The sequence below is a fragment of the Acomys minous genome (genome assembly GCF_964271855.1).
Source record: "Acomys minous genome assembly, chromosome: 15".
In the NCBI taxonomy this organism is placed as follows: domain Eukaryota; kingdom Metazoa; phylum Chordata; class Mammalia; order Rodentia; family Muridae; genus Acomys; species Acomys minous.
In genome coordinates, this window is record NC_140497.1 from 101905515 (window position 1) to 101927914 (window position 22400).

The window sequence follows — 22400 nt, forward strand, 5'->3', positions numbered from 1 at the left end:
GCAGGCGCGCTACTTGCTTCCCAGGGCGGATTTTACTTAAGTGAAAACTCTCTCTTTCGAGGGGAAAGCGGCAGTTAGCAGCAGCGCGGGAAAGACGGCGAGGGCTCCGGCCCCACGCGTGCTCTGTGCTCCCCTTCGCTTTACCTGTGCGCGCGGTCGTCCTTGCTGCCCCGGGAGGGAGCTTCTCGGCTTTGGGAGGGACGCGGAACCGAGTTGGCGCCGCCTCTGCGCTTGCGCGCGTACGGTGGCCGGAAGGAGCCAAAGGCGAAGCCTCGGGTGACAGCTGTGTGCCCCACCCTTTTCCCCCACGTGGCTGCCTAGACCTGGTGAGGATCGCCGGCCGCTTTTTCTGCGTTGGTGGCAGTGGGGGAGTGGGCGTCGCGGAGTCGGGCTGGTGGTTTGTGCGCGACCCTCGGGGACTCGGTAGGGGGGCGAGGAGAGAATCGTACCAAGGATAATTGGGGGAACAAATGCCTCGACCCTGTTGGGGTGCACGTTCTTTTCATTCATTTTCTTCGTTAGTGCTGCAGCTGTGTGCTGGGCACCTGCTGCGTGTTCGGCCGCTTTCTAGGCAGCGGAGAAAAGAGAACAGGAGGTTCGAGACCGTGGCTCTGGGGTCAGGGGACGCAGGTCTTGCTGTGACTCTAATGGTGGTGGATCGGGCGTGGTGGCTGCACCTGTCATTCCTGCCCTAGGGAGGCAAAGGCAGAAGGGTTGCTGTGAGTTCGAGACCGGCCTTGGCTACCTAGCCAGACTATTTTTTCAGAATAAAAACAACCAAACAAAGCGATAAGAACAAGCGGGTGGTGCACTGGAGAAACGGAGGCAGGAAGATTGCTGCGAGTTCCATTCCAGACTGGGCTGCATAGCCAGACTCTGCCTCAAAAACAACTGATAAACCAGAACTCCTGCAGGACCAGGAGCTCGTGGACGGTCGGCTCTACACGAGGCCTTCCCTGTCTTATAAAAAACAAAAACAGAGGGGATGATGGGAGAGTAGGGCTACTTGAACCAAGGTGGTTTTGTTTACTTTGGGGGGGAGAGCAGAGTCTCACTATGTAGATCAAGGTGGCCAGGAACTCACAGTGATCCACCTGCCTCTGCCTTCCAAGGGCTGGGGTTAAAGGCATGCGCCCCTACACCTGGCCTGTTGTTTTTCTAGACAGGGTTTCTCTATGTAGCCCTGGCTGTCCTGGAACTTCCTCTGTAGACCAGGCTGGTCTTGAACTCAGAAATTAGCGTGCCTCTGCTTATTTGTCCTTTGATAATAATTACTATTGTTATTGTTGTTGTGTGTGTTCACACATGTGCACAAGTGTCCAGGAGGGCCATTGTGGTGGTGATGATGATAATGATGAATGTTCTCTTGTGCGCACAAATGCCCAGGGAGGCCAGAAGTCGCTTGAGCAGGAGTCACAGGTGTTTGTGAACTGCAGGGTGTGTGCTGGAAGCTGAGCTCAGACCAAATGACAGAACAGCACTCGCTTACCCGTGGGGCCTTCTCCCCAGCACGGTAAAAGCCACACTCTTCTTCTACACAGGGTCTCACTGGGCCGGGACTGGAGATAGTAGGCTTGTACCACGAGTCTTAGCTAAGCAGAGTGTGTGTGTGTGTGTGTGTGTGTGTGTGTGTGTGTGTGTTATACACATGGCCCACACAAAGAGCGATCAGAGGATGGGAGTCAGGTCTCTCCTTTCTCTATGTGGGCTTCAGGGATGGACCTTCTGTTTTTGTTTTCTGAAACAGTCCCTTGTATCTAAGCTGACCCTGCCACAGCTTTTCTAGTGCTGCGATGACAGCTGTGTCCCACCACCCCAGAGTTACTCATGATTTGAGGATGGGTGGCAAATATGAATTGTCCTAAAGGACTGCATCAGGAAAGCTTGATAAAGCTAATTATGGACTGAGTATTTGAAATAGTATTCAGGCCAGTGAGGTGGCTCATTGGGTAAAGGTGCTTAGTGCCAAAACTGATGCCGTGGGTTCAATCCCCAAGACCTCCGTGTTGAAGAGAACTGCACACTGTTCTCCAACCTCCACATGTGCACAGAACAGACATTAGCCAACACTTGCACAGGGCTAAAATGAAAGTTTTATTTTAAATTTAAAATAAATTTTATAATATAAAAATAAAATCAAAGTTTATTTTAAAAATTAAAATAAACCAGCATTGTAGAACAGAGTCAGGCTTGGTGGGGGAACGTGTTAGCACGCACAAGACCCCAGGTACCACCCCCTGCACTGCAAGGTAGCGTTGTCATCTGTTGTGTTCTGTTTATGCCTTGCTATGTAATCCAATGCCTATTTCCCTCAACTTGGGTGGATTGTTTGTTGAGACTGGGTTAGCCTGGCGCTCACTGTGTAGCCCCGGCTGGTCTCGAACTCTAGATCCTCCTGCCTCAGCCTCCTAAATGCTAGGGTCACCGGTGTTTGCCACCTCCTTCCCTGGAATACTTGTGGTCCCCAGCATTGAACTGTTGTATAATGCTATCTTTGTACACAGTTACATAGACCGTTATATTTAACTACGAGGAGCCAGTGAGATGGCTTGGTGGGTAAAAGTGGTTCCTCCCAAGCCTGAAGACCTGAGTTCAAGCCCCAGGACACACGGTGGGGGAGGGAATCGACACCTGAATGCTGTCCTCCAACTCCCACACCTGTGCCATGGGGTATGCATGATGTCATTAAAAAAAAAAAAAGACACACACGGGGCTGGAGAGATGGCTCAGAGGTTAAGAGCACTGACTGCTCTTCCAGAGGTCCTGAGTTCAATTCCCAGCAACCACATGGTGGCTCAAAACCATTTATAATGTGATCTAATGTGCACTGTATACATAATAAATAAATAAATATTTTTTAAAAAGACATGCACACACACACAAGCAACATTTCCCTTTGTGTTCGTTTGCTTTTGTCTTGTTTGTTTTGAGTCAAGGTTTCACTGTGAGCCCTGGCTGTATGTGGATGACACTGGTTTTGAACTCCCAGATTAACGTTTGTCTCTGCCCCCCAAGTTCGGGGATGACAGGCCTGAGCTCTTCTGCACTTTCAGGAGGGTCAAGGCTAGATCAAGGGGATCTGGGTGAGACAAGTATTCTCAGAGTTGTCACTGTGGCCCTTGTGGACAGTCCCCTAAATGCCTTTTTCTTCTTCCTTTCTTTTTTTCCTTTATGTTTATTTTATGGCACACAAATGCCATGCCTTATATAAAAGTCAGAGGACAACTTCCGGGAGTCCATCCTGTCCCATGTCCATCCTCAGGATGAGACTTGGTAGCAGGGCCCTTTCCCCATGGAGCTGGCTCACTTTTTTCTTTTTGGCTTTTTGAGGTAATGACTCACTATGTAGTCCAGACTGGCCTCCCACTGGCCAGGATCCTTCTGTCTCTGCCTTTCTTTTGTCTTTTTCTTTTTCTTTTTGTTTGTTTTTTTTCAGACAGGGTTTCTCTATGTAGCCTTGGCTGTCTGAGACTCACTCTGTAGAGCAGGCTGGTCTCAAACTCACAGAAATCCGCCTGCCTCTGCCTCTCAAGTGCTGGGATTAAAGGCGTGCGCCACCAGGCCCGGCCTGTCTCTGCCTTTGTAGTGCTGGCATCATTCGGGTAGCCAGACCCCCAGTTGCCTGCTATCCCCTGACCAGATGTTTCTTTGCACTCTGTAGGCAGTGATGGCTTCCAAGCGCATCACCCAGGAAACCTTTGATGCTGCAGTGCGGGAAAACATTGAGGAGTTTGAGATGGGTGCTGAGGAGGCCATTCGAGAGGCCGTGGAGCAGTTTGAATCACAAGGTAGGGCAGTGGGTCGGGGCTGGCTCTTAGAGGCGAGAGTATGTCAACCCCCCGCCTGACATAGCAGTGAGGTGCTGCCGACCCCATCCCATCTCCATGTGTCACCAGCACCCCACTTCACCTCAAAATTCACACAGGATGGCAGTCACCAGCCGCAGAGCAGATGCCATGTCAGAGAGTCAGTCATGAGTCATGGAGGACAGAGGGATAAGGTTATTGCGTGCTGCTGGAGGTGCTGGTGTGGTTTGGAGACCCTGATCCATACACAGAGCAGGGAGCAGAGGCTCAAACTGAGGGTGACCACATGTGTGCCAGGCCATGGGAGAGGCGGGGTGCTAGGTATGAGTGCACCCCATCCCTTCCTAGCTCTAGTCTCATGTCTAGTTCTCATTGAGGTAGTGAAGTCAGCGAGAAGGGAAGAGAAGTGGGTCCAGCCTTGGCAGTCATGGTCTGCCTGCAGGGCGCAGATCTAGGGTGCCCTAGTGGGCGGTCAAGGAAACACTGGGGGCGCGACTGGAGAGGCCGCTCACTCATTACAGCACTTGCTGAGTTTCCTCCAGACCCATGTGAGAAGCTGGCCACAATTGGGTGTGTTTGGGCCTTTGGGGGGTGGCGTTCAAGACAGCCCTGTCTTGGACTTGGCTGTCTTGGAACTTGCTCCGGAGACCAGGGTATCCTGGAACTCCTAGAGATCCTCCTGCCTCTGCCCCCTGAGTACTAGGATGGAAGGCAAGCACCACTGCCGCCCAGTGCCTTAGTTAGGGTTTCTATTGCTGTGACCAAAAAGCAACACGGGGAGGAAAGGGTTTATCTGGCTTATTCTCCCCCAAGTTGCTCATCCCTGAAGGGAGTCAGGCAGGGCAGGAGCCTGGAGGTAGGAGCTGGCTTTTTCCTTGGCTTTCTTATGGAACCCAGGACCACCAGCCCAGGCACGGTCCCGCCCACAGTGAGCTGGGCCCTCCCCCAGGACCACCAGCCCAGGCACGGCCCCGCCCACAGTGAGCTGGGCCCTCCCCCAGGACCACCAGCCCAGGCATGACCCCGCCCACAGTGAGCTGGGCCCTCCCCCAGGACCACCAGCCCAGGCACGGCCCCGCCCACAGTGAGCTGGGCCCTCCCCCAGGACCACCAGCCCAGACACGGCCCCGCCCACAGTGAGCTGGGCCCTCCCCCAGGACCACCAGCCCAGGCATGGCCCCGCCCATAGCTGGATCTCAGGGAGGCATTTCCTCACCTGATGCTCCTTCCTCTCAGATGCTTCTGGCTTGTGTCAGAGAGACACACACCGGCCAGTACAGCAGCAGTGGGGTGTGTTTGTGATCCCAGCACTGGGGCTGGCTGGCCAGCTGGTCTAGCCTAATTGGTGAGCTTCAGGTCCCACTGAGACCCTGTCTCAGAAAAGACTACAGCTCCTGAGGAACCATGCCTGGGTTTGACCCTGGGCCTCCATCACCCCACACATGAACCCCTGCCCACATGGCCATCCCCACACACCAATGCATGCATGCACACATGCAGGCACACACAGATGGTGCCCCACAGAGTGCAGCATGGTTGCACATGCCTGAGATCTCAGCTCTTATCTTTATTTCTGGTGCTGTCAGTTTTTCAAACTGGTTCATATAGCCTAGGCTAGCCTCCTACTGGTTATGTAGCTAAGGCTAGCTTGAACACTGGTCCTCTTGCCTCCATTTCCCAATGTTGGGATAATAAGTATTCATCAGCACTGCCTGCTGATCCCAGAACTTGGGAAGCTGAGGCAGGAGGATTACTGTGAATTTAGGGTTGGCCTGGGCTACATTAAAAAGATACTCCCTCAAAAAAGCCTTATTCTATGAGCATGGTGGCGCACGCCTTTAATCCCAGCACTTGGGAGGCAGAGGCAGGTGGATCTCTGTGAGTTTGAGGCCAGCCTGGTCTTCAGAATGAGTCCAGGACGGCCAGGGCTGTTACGTAGAGAAACCCTGTTTTGGCGGGGAGTTAGCTTTACCCTGCCGCTCCCTGCTGTGCACGAGGCTGCACCAGAGTGGAAAGCTTAGCCAGGCTGGTAGCTGCAGTGTGGGGCCCTGGTGGGCAGTGAGTGCATGGGCATGCATAGAAGACACACACCTAGGAACAGCTTTGGAGAACTGGGTCAATTTACTTGGCAGGGGAGTAGGGGGCTATTTATGCCCCTGGGGAGGTGGGCAGGGTCTCTGCGGCAAGGTTTGTGTGGCCAGGTACAACTGGCCAGGAAGGGGGGTTGGAAGATACGTCATCTGCATGCTCACGGGCTAGAGGATCTGAGACGAAAAAAACCCAATAAGGTCAGACAAGGAGTGAGGCCTGATAGCTGTCAGGGCAGTAAGTTCTTTCCAGGGTTGATGGTGGGCCAGCTGGCTTTCTGGTGCCAGGTTGGGAGAGGGGAGGGACCCACCGCCTGCCATCCTCAGATGAGGTTCCCAGAGTTGAAACTCTCTTCAACCCTTCCCCCCTTGATCCTGGGCCATTATGGTCCCACATTGTCCCCTAGGTGATGTGATGACACAGCCTTAATCCCAGCATTTGGGAGTTGTAAGGAGGCAGGTCTCTGAGTTTGAAGCTAGCTTGGGCCACATAGTGGGTTCAAGGCCAGCTTGGTCTACATAGACTCTGTCACAAAAACAAACAAACAAAAACAAACAACTTCTAACTCTGCCCCTACACACACAAGCAAGAAGTGTCTGCCACAGAGGGGGTGCCTTTGAGCCTCAGGAGGCTGGATGCAAAGGACACCAGTGGGGAGCAAGTTTCAAGGCAGCAGCTCTGCGGGGTTCCCTCCCCATCTGTCTTGCCAGGTAGGAGCTGCCACCTCACTGCCCAGAGACAGCATGTGTGGCTGGCCGGCTGTGGAAAGGAGGCTGACCTGAGGGGCTTGCAGAGGGACAGTTGTCACATGTCGTCCGCACTCACCCACTGCCCCCATGTCTTCCCCTCTGCAGGAGTTGATCTGAGCAACATCGTGAAGACAGCAGCAAAAGCATCCTCAGAGGGCCTCCAGGAGCTCACCCATGATGTCCTGCAGGTAGGAGTCACTGCCTCCCTCGTCACTGTCATGCGGCCTGCAGGGTCGCCGGGCCCATAGGGCAGAAATCAGAGTTTGAATGTCAGTGGGCTATCCATCTTGTGACCAGTGGAGGTCTACAGCCATGAGTCCCAAGTCCATGTGTGGGCAGCTCAGTGTCTGGGGGACAGCTGAGCCACTGGGAGCACATGTTGGAGACACACAGTGCATGTATGGTCTCACTGCCCGGGTGCTGGGGTCAAGGGCACATGGATCTTGAACCCAGGTCCTTGTGCTTACTCAGCAAGAGCTCAGCTCCCCACCCCAGCCGCCTCCCAGCCCTTGATTTTTATAGAGGTGTTTTGGGCAGGTGTGGTGACACATGCCTTTAATATCTCCTTCCCCTTCAGGGGGCATAGTGAGCCTGGGCTAGCCGGAAAACATCACATCATCCTGTTTCAACAACAGCAACATTTTTATTGGGGGATACAAATGCTGAGGTGCATACACAGAGGTCAGAGAACAGCTTTCAGCAGTGTGTGAACCCTGGGGCTTGAACCAGGGCGTTAGGCTTGCATAGGAAGCACTTCATTGCTGAGCTAGCTCTATGCCCACCCGACCCCCTGCTTTCTTGCATTTTTTCTTGCTTGCTTGCTTTTTTTTTTTTTCCAGACAGGGTTTCTCTATGTAGCCTTGGCTGTCCTGGACTCGCTTTGTAGACCAGGCTGGCCTCGAACTCACAGCGATCCACCTGCCTCTGCCTCCTGAGTGCTGAGATTAAAGGTGTGCGACACCATGCCCGAAGTTCAGTTCCATTGTAATATGCTCTGCAAGGTTCCTAAAGTGGCTTGGGCAGGGCTGGCCAGCAGGTGTCTGCCTATCTTGATAGCTAAATTCAAACCAACCCCCTTTGGGCTGCTGGTCTCTCCTGACTGTCCCTTTCATGGGCAGGTTGTCAGTAACCTCGGGAGCACTGGGCACATTGACCTGAACTTTGGTTCACACTGGGGGACATCCTAAAGTCATGCCAGTTGCCACCCAGATTGGCTGGCTCTGCGTTTGGTATTTTTCTCTTAATTCCTCCAACAGCTTGGAGTTGCCCTGGGAAGTCAGAGCCTAAAGCAGCCTCACTGGGTGGAGTGAATGTCTGGAGACTGGCTCAGAGGGAGCTGTCCAAATGGGCAGGCTTGAGGAAGAGGCCTTCTCCTTCCAGAAGCACTCTGTGGACCACTTACCCTGTGTAACACCCACTGCAGCCACTGCGTGCTGTGGTGTGTGGGTGTGTGTGCACGTGTACATGCATGTGTGCATGTGATACATGGACGCATGTGTGCATGTGATATAAATAAAGATATTTTAATGAAAAATAAAAACAAGGGCTAGGATGTGTGTAACTTAGCACTTCCTGTGGTGCATTGAGCCCAGGTTCAATCCACAGTACTTAAAAAAGTGGGCAGAGGAGGCTGCAGAGCTGGCCCAGCAGCTAAGAGCATAGGTCGCTCTTGCAGAGGACCCAGGTTCAATTCCCAGCACCTACACGGGGCCTCACAACAGCCTGTACCTCCAGCTCCAAGGCGTCCTACCTCCTCTTCTGGCCTGTGGTAGTATCGTAGTCATGTGTGTACACACTTTTTAAATCTGTCTTTTTTTTTCCCCTTCAGTTTTTCAAGACAGGGTTTCTCTGAGTAGCCCTGGCTGTCCTGTACTCCCTGTATAAACCAAGCTGACCCTGAACTCCCAGTGATCTGCTAGCCTCTGCCTCCCTGAGTGCTGGGATTACAGGCATGGGCCACCACGCTCAGCAAAGATCCTTTCTGAAAACAGCAGTTAGGTGTAGACATTTCCTGATGGACGTGGCCCTGTCATCCTTCCTGGGCCCAGGTTCTGGGGTGAGACTCCATGTCGTGCGGAGTCTGTCAGCAGTAGCTAACACTGTGACATTCTCCGCAGGCTCTCAGTGATCTGCAGGAGTCTTTGGCTGGCTCTCGGCTCCAGGAGGTATCGGCCCACCTGGCCCGCTTCTGTGACCAGTGCAGGCAGCAGAAGGCCAGCCGCTACCTGGCAGCCCAGAAGGGAGCCTACCCAGTCCTCCTGGCTGCTTGGCAGCTGGCTGCCACGAGTGACCAGGACCTTCTGCTCCAGGCTCTCAGTGCCCTGGCAGTGCTGACTGACGGCCAGCCTGACCTCCTGGATGCCCAGGGCCTGCAGCTTCTTGTGACCACGCTGGCACAGAATGCCGCCAACACTGAACTCACCTGCTGTGGGCTCCGCTGTGTGCGCCATGCCTGCCTGAAACACGAGCACAATCGGCAGGGCCTGGTGAAAGCCGGGGTGCTGCCCCTGCTCACCGCCGCTATTACACAGCACGGCCAGCATGCAGATGTGGTCAAGGAGGCCTGCTGGGCCTTGCGGGTCATGACCTTCGACGATGACATCCGTGTGCCCTTTGGCCATGCCCATGAACATGCCAAGATGATTGTTCAGGAGAACAGAGGCCTGAAGGTGCTCATTGAGGCTGCCAGAGGTAGGAGCAGCACTGGTAAGAGTGGGTGGGCATGCTGAGAGACTGGCCCAGCCGGAAAGCCCCTGCCTTGAATCCCCCTGCCCCCTCCCCCTGTGAGGAGCTGGGGGCGTGGCTAAGGAGTGGAGCCCCTGCCTAGAATCCCCCAGTGAAGGGCTGGGAGCGTGGCTCAGGGGTGGGGCCTCTGTCTAGAATTCCCCAGTGAGGGGCTGGGGGTGTGGCTCAGGGGTGGAGCCCCTGCCTAGAATCCCCCAGTGAGGGGCTGGGGGCGTGGCTCAGGGGTGGAGCCCCTGCCTAGAATCCCCCAGTGAGGGGCTGGGGGCGTGGCTCAGAGAGCTGCCTTGATACAGGTTGTCCTGGGTTCATCCTCAGCATTGTAAAACTAACAAAGCAGCTCTACGCTTTTGTCTGTCCTGGGGTATGAGTTCTTGGGCACATACATGTATCTAGTTCAAGGTGGCTGCTATGAGTCAGCTGGGGTGGTGAGATACTGTTATTCATACCCTAAATGTACTATCTTCCAACCTGCCCCTTTGACCCATTTGAAATATGGTCCCATGACCAAGTTCCAGGTCAGCCAAAGCTACATAGCAAGATCTCATCTCAAAACAACAATAGCTACCTAACTGAGATCTGGAGCACAGAAAGTACTAGAAGGACGAGTTCCCTGCCTGTCCCATGGCTCTAGCGCCATGGCCAGGCCTGTGCATGGGATTTCCACTCCATCTGAGAAATAGGCTCATCTCAGTCCCTGATCCGCACCTCCAGGGAGGCTGAGAAATGTGGCCTGAGCGGCTGCAAAGCTAGTCAGCTTCTTGAAGTCTTGTTTGCACCTTCCGTGCTTGTTTGTGGCCGCTGGGATTAGGGTCACAGGAGCCAGAGCAGGGTGTGGAGGTGCAGGGCCCTGGCAGTGTTGCTTTCGCTCTGCAGTGCTGTGGTAGAACTGTGAAGTAAGTGCCACGCTTCCTGTCAGGCACAAACTGCTCGGTGGAAGCCAGGCCCCACCTGAAGCTGCACCCCAGTTAGAGGACTGTTCTGGTCATGTTCTGGTAGTCTGAAGGCCCCAGGGCAGACTGGAGACCCTGGCAGCCCCAGGCACAGTCTTTCTCTACTGAAAAACCTCAGTTTCCCACTTACTAAAGCCTTTACCTGATTGGATGGCCCACCCACAGCACCATAGTCCTCCATTTAAAACACATCCATAGCCCATTCAGATCAGCCTGTGTGTGCAGCAGGGTGTCAGGTGGGCAGCGGCAGCAAGTGCCTCAGAGATGCCTACAGATGGCAACTGTGGACCATCACCTTCCGTCACATACACATGTTCCTAACCAGCTAGCATCCTCACAGTCATGTCAGAAGCCTTGCTCTGGCTGGCTGTTTCCCTCCCTCCCTCCCTCCTTCCCTTCCTTCCTCTGAGATCTCTGTGACGCGCTGGAACTTGCTATGTAGACCAGGCTGTCCTGGAACATAAGACAATCCCCCTGCCTCTGCCTCCAGAGTGCAGGGGATAAAGGTGTGCACCATACCCAGCTCTGTGGATGCCAGGAGCAGGTCTGGCAGTTATTAGCCTGCTGTGCTGGAGCCGTTTCTGCAGCTGCTGGCATGGGGCATGGCAGGCCCAGCCAGGGGCTAATTCTTCTCTGGGCCTGTGGGGTGACCCCAGCCAGTCTGGGAAGTGGGGAGTTCTCCCAGTAGTAACAGATTCCTCTCGACACGTTTTCCCTGGACCCTCCCAACCCCAACTCTTGCTTCCTGCCTCTGCACAGCGTTCCCTGACAACCCGGGAGTCCTGAGCGAGCTGTGCAGCACCCTATCCCGCTTGGCTGTGCGGAATGAGTTCTGCCAGGAGGTTATCGACCTGGGAGGCCTTGGCATCCTTGTGACCCTGCTGGCTGACTGCAGTGACCACCAGGTGGAGCCCAAAGTCATCATCTTTCCCCAGGCCTCCTGGCCCTGAGGCCGCAGCTGGCTGGACTGACCCCACCGAGGGAGGACAAGGGTGAAGAAGGGCTAGGCGGAAGGCCCGTCCACGCTTTCAGGGCTCTGCTTCCATTCTGCCTTTTTTTTTTTCCTTCTTGTTTCCCTATATTGGTGAAACTTAGAGCCTCCTGCATGCAAGCCCTCTACCACCAAGTCACACTGTGGCCTGTTTTAGTCTGTGCAGCCCAGGCTGCTCTCAATATTGGAATCCTCCTGTTTCAGCATTCCAAGTAGTGGGATAACAGGCATGAGACGCCACACTAGCTGTGAGACAGACAGACAGACAGGGTTATATAGTCCCACGTCTCACATACTCCCAGCTGGCCTACAGTCTGACCCATGCATGTTGCCTTGTCCAGGCTCACTGTGGTTGCTGTTGGTGCCAGAACTTGGGGCCTTGTGCATGCAAGGCGACCACACTACCAGCTGAGCCACTGCCCGGGCCCCACTTGTACGCTCTCTACAGGGAGCAGACGTGAGGAAATGGAAATGACATCTCAGCTTGGGCTGCTTGGTGCTTTCCCTGGGCCTCACCTCATGCCCAACCCACGTGAGGTGGGCTAGGCCGATCCCCAAAGACCCAATCTGCCCTGCCTCCGTAGGCTGGGTCATGATCCTGTTGTCCCAGGCTGGCCTTCGACCCTGGGATGACTACCTGTTCTCAAACTGAGAAACAGCCATGGAGCTTTTATTAGCACCCCCTCCCACCACCAAGCAAGCAGGAGCCTTGCTGCTGGCACACAAGCCAGGCTGACCTCACTTTGCCCTCCACACAGGACCTCGTGAAGCAGGTGCTCAGTGCCCTGAGAGCTATCGCAGGCAACGATGACGTGAAGGATGCCATTGTTCGGGCAGGCGGTACTGACTCCATTGTGGCTGCCATGACCCGGCACCTGGCCAGCCCCCAGGTACCCACCTCAGACACGTGGGCGGGACAGTGGCCAGATCTGCCTCCTTAGTGTCAGCAAGGCTAGGTAAAGGACAATGGTTGCGGTACCCCTGGTGGGCTACACTACCTCAGGTTGTCACGGGGTCAGGGCCCTCACCACCCCTGAGTAACCAGACCACCACTGCTATGACACACAAGCCACCAGAGGCCCACTGAAGGGAGCTGCAGAATGTCCCAGGTGGGATGCCTTGTCATACTGACACAGGGAGGGGGAACCTATCTGCTCAGCAGTCTCAGTTGCCTGTTCCACACTCACAGGTTTGTGAGCAAAGCTGCGCAGCACTCTGCGTTCTGGCTCTCCGCAAACCAGAGAACAGCCGGGTCATTGTTGAGGGCGGAGGGGCATTGGCCGCCCTGCAGGCTATGAAGGCGCACCCACAGGAGGCGGGTGTCCAGGTGAGTAAGCAGGTGTGCCCACCCCAGCCTGAGCCTACGGGGCACCTCTCCTTCTCATTAGCTAAGCATTGAGCTAGGGGTGGTGGCTGTAATCCCAGTCTTCAAGATGCAGGAAAGTTACCACACATTCCGGAGGTCCGTGACAGGCCTGTGACATGATGGGGACAGACCCTAGGGCCTTCTACATGCTAGGCAAGCACCCTACCAATTAACCTCTGACCCTGACTCCCACCTACTTTTCCTTTGAAACAGGCTTTTAGCTCTGTTGCTCCCACAGGCCTGGAGGTCAGGGTCCTATGTCCCCAGTCTTCTGAGCACTGGATCATCAGTCTATGCCACCACGTCCAGCTGTCACTACTAAACATGGTCACCATGCACAGGGCATCACTGAGCCACCGAGCCACGAGGACAGTCTGGGGCATGTAAACTGGTTCTAGGCAGACCCAGCTGTGGCACATGGTACCTGTGCATCAGGGATTTTAAAGGCCACGAAGGGCAGGCTGGGCATGGGGCTGCATGTCTTTAATCCCAGCATGTGGGAGCCAGAGGCAGGTGGATCTCTGTGCCTTCCAGGTCAGCTTGGTCTACAGAGTGAGTTTTCAGGAAAGCCAGAACTACACAGAGAAACCCTGTCTCAACAAAAACAAGCAAACAAAAAAATTGATGAAGGGTCCTGGAACCAACCCAGATGGGTGACTCATTGGAAGATGAACTTTGGCGTCACTGTACCATCTCGAAGGCCTGCCTCGGGGGACTGTGGGTAGCTCTCGGTCCCCAAATCATAGTCTGGGTCCCAGATACTGTAGGACACAGGGCTGAGAAGGTCACATGGGAACACAGGTCTAGTGTAGCTGCCCCCTGAATGTGTGTCTCGTCATGGTCTAAGGAGTACACAGCTCAGAGTGGCCCCCAGCCTAGGCCTTTGCCCTGTTCACAGCTTGCCACCCCCCTCTCTCTCAGAAACAGGCTTGCATGCTGATCCGAAACCTGGTGTCCCGCAGCCAGGTCTTCTCCAAGCCCATCCTGGACCTGGGGGCAGAGGAGCTTATTTTACAAGCCCGAGCTGCCCACCCGGACTGTGAGGATGTGGCCAAGGCCGCATTGCGGGACCTGGGCTGCCGTGTGGAGCTTCGTGAACTGTGGACAGGAAAAAAAGGTGACCTGGCGCTGTGACCCTACCTCCGTGAACTCTTGACTTCAGAACATGGGTGGCTATGGGCCCTACCACTGTCCCCACCCATGCCACCCAGAACAGGGGTGTTCAGCAGGTCGGTGGTGGGGGCAGGGCAGAAGCAGCCCTTGGGGCCCATGTCCCAGGAGCAGCAGTGGTGACCTCTGGCCCACTCTTCCTAGTGCCCTTCCCGCCCACAGCCTTTCTCAGCAGTTTGGGGGCAAAGGGCACATGGAACTTCTGTCTGGAATTTGGGGCCTCTGCGAGCTAGTATCCTGGCAGGGCCGGCTACTGGGTTGCAGTCTGGGCACCAACCAAGCTGTTCATAACCTGCTCCTTGGGGAGGCACCACGGGTAGAGGTGCTTCAGCCAAACTGACTCCCTAAGACACACGGGGGGAGGAGGGAAGTGAGTCCTGCAAGTGGTCCTGTGAACTCCATGTGCATGCTGCGGTGCATGCACACATGCATACTACATAATAAATCATTTCAAAGCCCCGTTCCTCGTTTTTCTTACCTGTAAAATGGTTCCAGAATCCTTGGCACTGATGGCAGAGGCAGGGATTTCAGACTCATCTGTGGAGGTCTCCCCCAACCCCCCTGGTCCCTGATAACTGCAGCCTGCTGATGCTGGCTAAAGGGGTCTCTTCATAGCTCTGTGGGGGCTGTGAGCACAGTCTCAGAGCAGTGCACCAGGAACCCAAGGTTGCTGCAGGCACCAATGCTGTTTAGGGCATGGCCTGGTCTATATAGGCCACTGAGGCCGTGGTCAAGGTCACTCTGTGCTGAGGGAACTGAGGGAGCACAGCTGCCGCAGCAATCTGTTCCCAAAACATTGGGGTGTGGGGGGCAGGTAGAGGATCAGGCAGCACCAGCTCCAGCACCTGAGGTCAGGAAGGCTGCTTCCCACCAGTCTCCCCCTGCTGTCCCTCACTGAGTGGCTCAGGCAGCCCACTTCTCTCTGAGCCTCAGTTTCCCCATATATGAAATGCACATCATTGTCACCACCTCAAGTGCCCACACCACCTCCACAACATTCTGCAGGTCCCTAAGTTGCTGAAGTCACAAGTGGAGGCCATAGCAGGGTCACCAAGCTGCTCCTGATCCTGTGTGGCCCGTTGGGGTGGCCTCAGAGCCTCCTGCCAATATCTCATATTCCCTTCCCCCTCTCATAGCTCCAGACCTGCTGTGCCTTTCCCAGAAGGCTCTTGGTTGCCATGGGAACCAGCCATTGCTGCTGTGACCACACACACACACACACTCAGATGTCTGAGCCTCTCCCACTGGACAGGGAGAGGCCCTGCCAGCTCAAGGACAGACATGGACCTTGGACTGGGTCACCCCACCCTTCTCCACACTTAGGGGATGGACGCCCCAGGATATAGGTGAAGGGTCTCCTGGTCCCATACTACCCAGACTGGATGACCTGGTGTCTGGGTCAGTGGCGTGTGTGACCATGGGCAGGCTTCAAACCCTGCTCCTCAGTCACGGGGGAGTGCTCCTGGGACACTTGCAGACACCCAAGGGGCTGGCCCTGACCCCACCACTCTGCCAGGCTGCTCCTGTCCTCCCTTCGCCCTCTACTCCTAACCAAATTGCACCTGACCCTCCACAGACCACCCCGCCCACCAGTCCCCTCCCAGCATCTTGCTGCCTCTGCAGCCACCGTGGTGTTCAGTTGTTGCTGTTTTGTGCTCTATATTTGTTTATGAGGATGTGTGTTGGGGGCATGGAGGCCAGAAGAGGGCATTTAATCTCCTGAGCTGGAGAAACAGACAATCGGTTAGCTCTAAGGCGCAGAGGTCACCCTGCCTGCAGCCTTACACGTTGGTCTCTGCCACAGTATTGTCCCCCAAGGAGCCCCAGCCTCCACTGAATGTCACCTGAATAAACCAGGCCTCACACAGCAGAGCAGAGGCCAGGAGTCCACGCTCAGCCCCAGCAGCCTCCGCTGGGCCAGCTCCACAGGGCACTCTGCCTGCTGCTCTGTAGAGCGGGGAGCAGGCTGGGCCATCTGCACCGGGCCACCTCAGGCCTGTCACCTCCGCAGCCTCTGTTAGATGTGTCACAGCCTCAGCCCCCAGTGACTCCTAACTGAGGATGTCCCTCACAAGGTGTCCCCTCCTCTGAGGAAGGTCCCTTCTGCTCCTTAACTCTTTGGCGTCCTTCTTAATAACTTGGAGAGATGAGCTGACGGGGAATCTACCACAAGAGCCTGCGTGCCCAAGTGTCTGGCCTGGTTCCACTGTGTGTTCTTGGAGAATTGGACTGACTTCTCTGAGTCTCAAAGGATGAGTGGCATCACCTCTCTCAGTCTGGATTCAGAGACACCCTGACTGTGTTCAGGGTGCCTGCAGCCAGAGATCCACTTAGAGTCCCGAGAATAGAATAGCACCGACAAGTGTGTGTAGTTTTATTTTATATTTCTTTGTATATTGAGTCAGAGTCTAACCATGTTGTTGAAGTTATATTGATAAAACTGTATTTGTTTCTCTTAGCTTATTTCTTAACTTGGCTGTCACACAAATAATTGAGACTCGTGTGTGTGTGTGTGTGTGTGTGTGTGTGTGTGTGTGTGTGTGTGTGTATGTGTGTATACATATATATTTTGAGAAAAGCTTTTTACAACGCAATCTTGAGTGGTTTAACTCTCATCTTAACCTTCTATGTTATTTGTCTGACTCCCCCCAAACATCCGAGGGACACTTGCACTTTGTAGCTTTCCTCAGCTCCAGTTCCTTCCTCCTGATCTTTTGTTTGTTTTTTCAGATGGGGTTTCTCTGTGTAGCCTTGGCTGCCCTGGAACTCTCTCTCTCTGTAGACCAGGCTGGCCTCGAACTCACAGAGATCTGCCTGCCTCTGCCTCCCAAGTGTTCCCACAACTGCCTGGCTTTTCCTCCTGATCTTTCCTGCACCTCCCCTCATGGCTGAATCCCCTCCTTCCTCTAGCTCCCCCCCACCCCGTCCACCCCCAACCCCCCCCCCAGGAAGTCCAGCCCTATTCTCTCCCCTGCTCAGCGATTGGAGCGCCAGGGAACAGTGTTTACATAACATTGAAACAGAAATCAGAATTTAAACTGCACAATAACCTTCTGTAGCCCTGTAGCCGGGAACTTACTATGTAGACCAAGATAGCCCAAACCCACAGATCCACCTGCCTCTACCTCCTAAGTGCTGGGATTAAAGGTGTCGGCCAGACTTTTTTTTTTTGAGACAAGGTCTGCCATATAGCAGGGAATGGCCCTGAGCTGCTGATCTCCTGCCTTTGCCTCCCCCACCACACTCTGCCATTAACACCAGAACCATGAACCCCGTTTTCTAGAGGAGACAGACTCACACCCATTGCGAAGACCACACTGCGCCGAGGCCCTGGGACCCCCACCTGGCCCACCCTCTTTTTTGCCAAGTTTGCCTTCCCTAGTCTTGGACAGGTGACACTTTGGCTTTAGTTGCTCTTGGGCCCAGGCCAAGAGTGGACTGAAGACATGCCCCCTGGGATTCTCAGAGGGTGAGGAAACAGGCGAAGGAGAGACACTGTCTTGCCTGGGGCCAGGCGTGCAGAGAGGCTGTGATCCCTGCCAAGTGCTCTCCAACGTGGGGCTACAATGGAGTGTCAGCTACTGCTGCTGCCAAGCTCAGGCACTGGCAGAGACAGCTTAGCGCTGGACCACTGCCTGACCCTTGCCTCAGTTGGCACTGTCGGTAGGGAGCCATGAGGCCTTCCGGGAGCTGGCTTTCTTTCTTTCCTTCTCCCCTCCCTCCCGTCCCAAAGCCTGGCAGGACCACAGTGAGGCTCTCCTTCTCTGGATAGGGACACTGTCCTCTTTGCTCGGCCATCTGACCTTACTATTGCTGGAGCTGTTAGTTGGAACCTGGACTCTGGGAGCCCTAACAAGTCAGGCTGAGCTGCTCACCCCGGTGGTCCAATTAAAGTACAAGTAGTCTCGGGCTGGGGCTCTGTTGGAACAGTGCCCACCTAGCGTGCATGAGGTCCTGGGTTCCATCCCCAGCACTGTATAAACCAGACATAGTGGCATAGACTTGTCATCCCAGTACCCAGGAGGCAGAGGCAGGAGAATCATGAAGTCAAGGTCATCCTTGGCTACAAAGCAAGTTTGAATCTAGTATAGGCTACATGAGACCCTGCATCAAAGATTAAACACAGAAAGCATGGCATGGCAGCACAGGCTTTTATAGCTCAGCACTGGGGAGGCAGAGGCAGGTGAGTCTCTGTGAATTTCTGACAAACCTGGTTTCCATGGTGAGCTCCAGGCCAGCCAGGGCTACTTAGAGACACCCTGACCCATCAAATACTGTGTGAGCTGAGAAAGATGGTTTGTCAGCTAAGGACAGTTTGCTATGCTGTGCAATCTTTTCGTTTGTTTGTTTGTTTTTTGTTTTTCGAGAGAGGGTCTCTTTGTGTAGCCTTGACTGTCCTGGTCTCTCTTTGTAGACCAGGCTGGCCTCAAACTCACAAAGATCCACCTGCCTCTGCCTCCCGAGTGCTAGGATTAAAGGCATGTGTCACTACTGCCTGTCTGCTGTGAAATCTTAAGGCTTGGGTTTTTTGTTTGTTTGTTTTGGTTGTTTTGTTTTTTTAAGGCCGGGTTTCTCTGTGTAGCCCTGGCTGTCGTGGACTCCCTTTATAGACCAGGCTGGCCTCGAACTCACAGAGATCCTCCTGCCTTTGCCTCTCTGAGTATTGGGATTAAAGGCGTGTACCACCATGCCTGGCACAATCATAGGGCGTGGAATCCTAGCTCCAGCACCCACAGGGCAAGCTGAGTATGTGCTGGACAGTGGTGGCTCACGCTTTTAATCCCAGTGCTTGGGAGGCAAAGGCGGGTGGATCTGAGTTCAAGGTCAACCTAGGCAACAGGGCTAGTTCCAAGACAGCCAGGGCTACAGAGAGAAACCCTGTCTTGAGAAAAAGAGAACATGAAAAAGCTGGGCATGGCTGCACATGGTTGGCACCGCAAGGCTTGGTCTGGGTGAGTAGAAATAGGAGGATGGCTGGGGCTTGCAGGCTGTCAGCCCAGCCATGAGATGCAGACTCGGAGGGAGGTGGGGAGCTGAACAGCAGGACATTAGTCATCTCTGGCCTGTACACAGGAGTGCACAGGTTCACAGACAGGCAGTAGTGAAGGGCCACACTATGAAGAAGCAAGAGAAGAGGTCGGGGGTGGGGGGAGTCCCCAAGTCTAGTGTTAGAGTCCTAATACAAAGTTCAGGATTAATTTTTATTACAATTTATTATGAGTATACACCTCACATGTCATAGTTCATATATGGAGATCAGAGGACAACCGTCCGGGAATCAGTTCTCTCCATCCACCATGTGGGGCCCCAAATTGAACTCAGGTTGTCCGTCTTTGGGGCAAGCCCCTTTACCGGCTGAGCTATCTTCTCACAAGATCAAGGCTCATGGTTAAATAGAAGGCAGGAGGTGTGCATAGCTGAGTGGTTCCGGGTCAGGCAATAGTCCTTTGCCTGTCATCGACCCGTAGCTGTTTCAGCTCTAGTCTCTCTTGCAAGGTAGTCTGACGGGATGTGGAACTGTGTGGAGTCTTTGCCAGAGGTGATTAAGTTCCCACTTTGGCTGCACCAGGCTTCAGTCTTCTTGCAGCATGGGGCTCCTGGGGGGAGATTCTAGCGTCTTGGGGTCCCTTGTTTAAATATTCTGATAGGCAAGGGAGGGGCACAAGTGCCTCCCTTATGTGCGCGTGCATGCCCACATGAATGTATGTGCGCCTTGTGTGTGCAGGTGTCTGTGAAGTCCAGAAGAGGGCACCAAATCCCCGGGAATTGGCGTTACCTGGGTGCTGGGAACTGAACCCAGGTCCTCTGCGGGAGTGTAGTGCTCTTAACCTCTGAGTCATCCCTCCAGCCCTACAAGGGGCTCCTTAGAATATTTTCATTCCTGCCAGGAAGGGAACGGTGAGTGACTCTGGGGAGTCCCACGGCTGGGGAGTCCCACGGCTGGGGAGTCCCACGGCAGCCTGCAGATAGCGGCTTCCACACCGTGATCCTGCCCATTTGAACTTTGGCGATGAAGAATTTGGGGCTTTATACATCCCTGAAACTTGAGTCCTTAATACTAAGCTTAGACTGGCTTCCTCCCAAAATCCTCTGGTGCTGAACTCGATCTCCACCAGCCCTGCCCAAACATGTGGGGAAAAAGCGTTTATTTCTGTCTTCTCTATGTCTGGACCATTAAAGAAATGCTATTGAGGTGCAGTGGGGGTGCTCAAGAGATGACTCAGCAGTTAAGAGCACCGACTACTCTTCCAGGGGACCCATGTTCAATTCCCAACACCCACTTGGCAGCTCACAACTGTCTGAAACTCCAAGATCTGACATCTTCACTTAGACGCATGCATATAGGCAAAAACACCAATGCACACAAAATGAAAATAAATATTTTTTAAAAAGAAATGCTATTGGGAAGTCAGAGTGGGCTTACAGATGCTTCTGGGGACAGGGAGCATAGGATGGTATATGTCCCTCAGCTGTGGGCACCTGCAAAGCCTGCTTGTGGTCCTCTGCTTCACCGAGAGGCACGGCCGTGGGCATGTACGTGCCATGGCACAGGTGTGTGGAGATCAAAAGACAACTTTTGGGAATCTGTTCTTTCCACCATATGGGTCAGGAAACTAGATTGAGGTGTTGGGCCTGGTGGCCAGGCCAGAGCCTTTATGAAGAACTAGTCTGCTCCATCTTGGACTTGAAAGCCATTTCAGGCCTGGACAAACTAGGCTCATTCCTGTTTATAATTAAATCTCTATTTCTCAAGGATTGGGCTCTGTCCTATCTGTAATTTTAACTACAAATGCTTCGTTTTGTACTCTGTTCCAGTACACCCATGTCTTTATTTGAAAAGGTTGTTGTGACCACCTTGCCACCTTGACTTTGTTCCAGGAGGGTGTTATGACCAACTTGTTACTTTATGTCCAGCTTTCATAACCCTGACTATTTGCCTGTCAAATTCCCCATCTGGAAACCCTCTTTCACTGAGCTATAAAAAACCTTGTCTTTTAGCCGGGTGTGAGGCCGAGGCAGAGGCAGAGGCAGGTAGGTCTCTGTGTGTTTGAGGCCATCCTGGTCCACATAGTGAGTTCCAGGACAGCCAGTGAGACCCTGTCTTGAAAAAATAAAACAACCTCCCCAAAGCAAAATAACAAAATAAAAAAACCTTATGTTCCCCATGTCCAATACTGATCTCTTAAACCCCGCCTTTAAAGGGATAGACAGCCCATGTGTACACACACACACACAGCTTGATTTAACTAATTGCTTGCTTTAATTAATTTGGCTATGATTTGGGTCGGTGGTCTTTCTCCTCGAATCTGTGGGATTAATATTAACATTTATTAACCACCCAGACAGCTTGCTGGTTCCTTGTTCTGTTTCCATACTGGGGTTGGAGCGGGGGAGGGGGGGGGACGGGGCCTTGGGATTGCTTCGCTCAAGGTTTGAGCAGGCTGAGTAACTCAGGTCACCCCATTTTCCGCTACCTTACTATCCTTCCCGAGGAACTCAGAACTTCACATACAAATTGAACAGCTTGACCTCTCTGTGGTAGTTTCTGTGTTCCCTTTGACCTGTGATTGTATTTACCGTTCAGTTAATTCACCAACCGGTTAGCAGGGACAATTCCCACAGGGATGTCATAAGATTTTGTGAAGAATAAAGCTTGGACTCCCGAGAAGTCATTTTCAGAAAAGCCAGATAGGTCGCGTCTGCAGGATTCCACTTTTGATTTCCACATTTGCACACGAGCTCCAGTTGCGGAGGGAGGAGGGTGAGTGATCTGGAGTTTCTGCCCTTTGTGCAGATGCATGGGAGCAGTGAGGGTGGGAGGGACTGAGAATTAACCAGGAGTCCTTCAACTGTCAAGGTCCAAGTTCAGGAAGGAGTAAGGCTTCTGCGCTCTGCGGGAACCTGAGAAGCCTGTGCTGAGCCTTCCAGACCAACCCGGGCAGAGCAGATGGCTAATGTCTGCACCTGGCGCTCTCCATCCCTGCGGCGGCTGCGATTGGTTACGGCACGTGCACATCTTTGGTGTTGCAGCCAATCATCGTCGCCCTCCGGGCGACACCCACCGTTCCTCGAGCCTCGCCCTCGCCCGGCGCGCCAGCTTATTCAGAGTCCCGACCTCGCTCTTCATAGATTGGCGGAGAACACTGCCCGTTTGATGCCAGGCTTCAGTCCTCGCGCGCCTCCAGGCCCCGCCTCTTCCTTCAACTATTGGTCAAAAGCGTTGCCCATCTTCTGCAGACTCCAATCCTCGCTTCCGTCTCCCTGTGCTGCAAACTCTTCGGAGAACAAGAGCCGCCTCTCCGTGTAGCTCCGCCTATGCCCCTTGGCAATTGGTCAACAGCTCTGCCCGTTTCCTGCGGGTTCCAATTCTCGCACGCTTCCCCGCCGGGCTTCCCGCCTCGCAACCCGGTGTGGAACGCTCCGGAGAACCAGAGCCACCCCTCCGCGTAGCCACGCCCCTTCCATCAGCGATTGGTCAGCAACAACGTCCGTCTGCGGCAGGCACGCCGATTCTCGCCGTCTCGGGCGCTGATT

General features: G+C 54.0%; 2 protein-coding genes across 6 annotated transcripts in view; one reads left to right on the forward strand and one right to left on the reverse strand.

Moving 5' to 3' along the window:
- Positions 1-225, reverse strand: part of SUGP2 (SURP and G-patch domain containing 2) — a 35536-nt gene extending 35311 nt beyond the window's left edge. The window contains exon 1 of the mRNA XM_084759132.1: positions 145-225. The gene's annotated coding sequence lies outside the window, so the exon portion shown is untranslated. The remainder of the gene's footprint in view (positions 1-144) is intronic.
- On the forward strand, positions 12-14324 carry ARMC6 (armadillo repeat containing 6). Of its 5 annotated transcripts, none has more exons than XM_084759185.1 (8): positions 12-326; positions 3662-3788; positions 6749-6831; positions 8761-9334; positions 11098-11243; positions 12088-12219; positions 12519-12656; positions 13623-14324. In XM_084759185.1, the coding sequence occupies exons 2-8, from the start codon at positions 3668-3670 to the stop codon at positions 13827-13829; spliced, it is 1401 nt and encodes a 466-aa protein (XP_084615311.1). In that variant the 5' UTR covers positions 12-326; positions 3662-3667; the 3' UTR covers positions 13830-14324. The 5 variants fall into 5 exon arrangements, with proteins under 5 accessions (XP_084615311.1, XP_084615307.1, XP_084615308.1 ...); XM_084759181.1 differs by having other exon boundaries at positions 15-326; positions 13617-14324; XM_084759182.1 differs by having other exon boundaries at positions 318-423; positions 13617-14324.
- The last annotated feature ends 8076 nt before the right edge of the window (positions 14325-22400 follow it).

Excerpts from the sequence above, each read along its gene's own strand:
- ARMC6 (XM_084759181.1), top strand. The coding sequence starts at position 3,668 with ATGGCTTCCAAGCGCATCACCCAGGAAACCTTTGATGCTGCAGTGCGG. Across the intron at positions 3,789-6,748 it reads GGAGCAGTTTGAATCACAAG|GAGTTGATCTGAGCAACATC; the intron begins GTAGGGCAGTGG and ends TCCCCTCTGCAG. Across the intron at positions 9,335-11,097 it reads GCTCATTGAGGCTGCCAGAG|CGTTCCCTGACAACCCGGGA; the intron begins GTAGGAGCAGCA and ends GCCTCTGCACAG.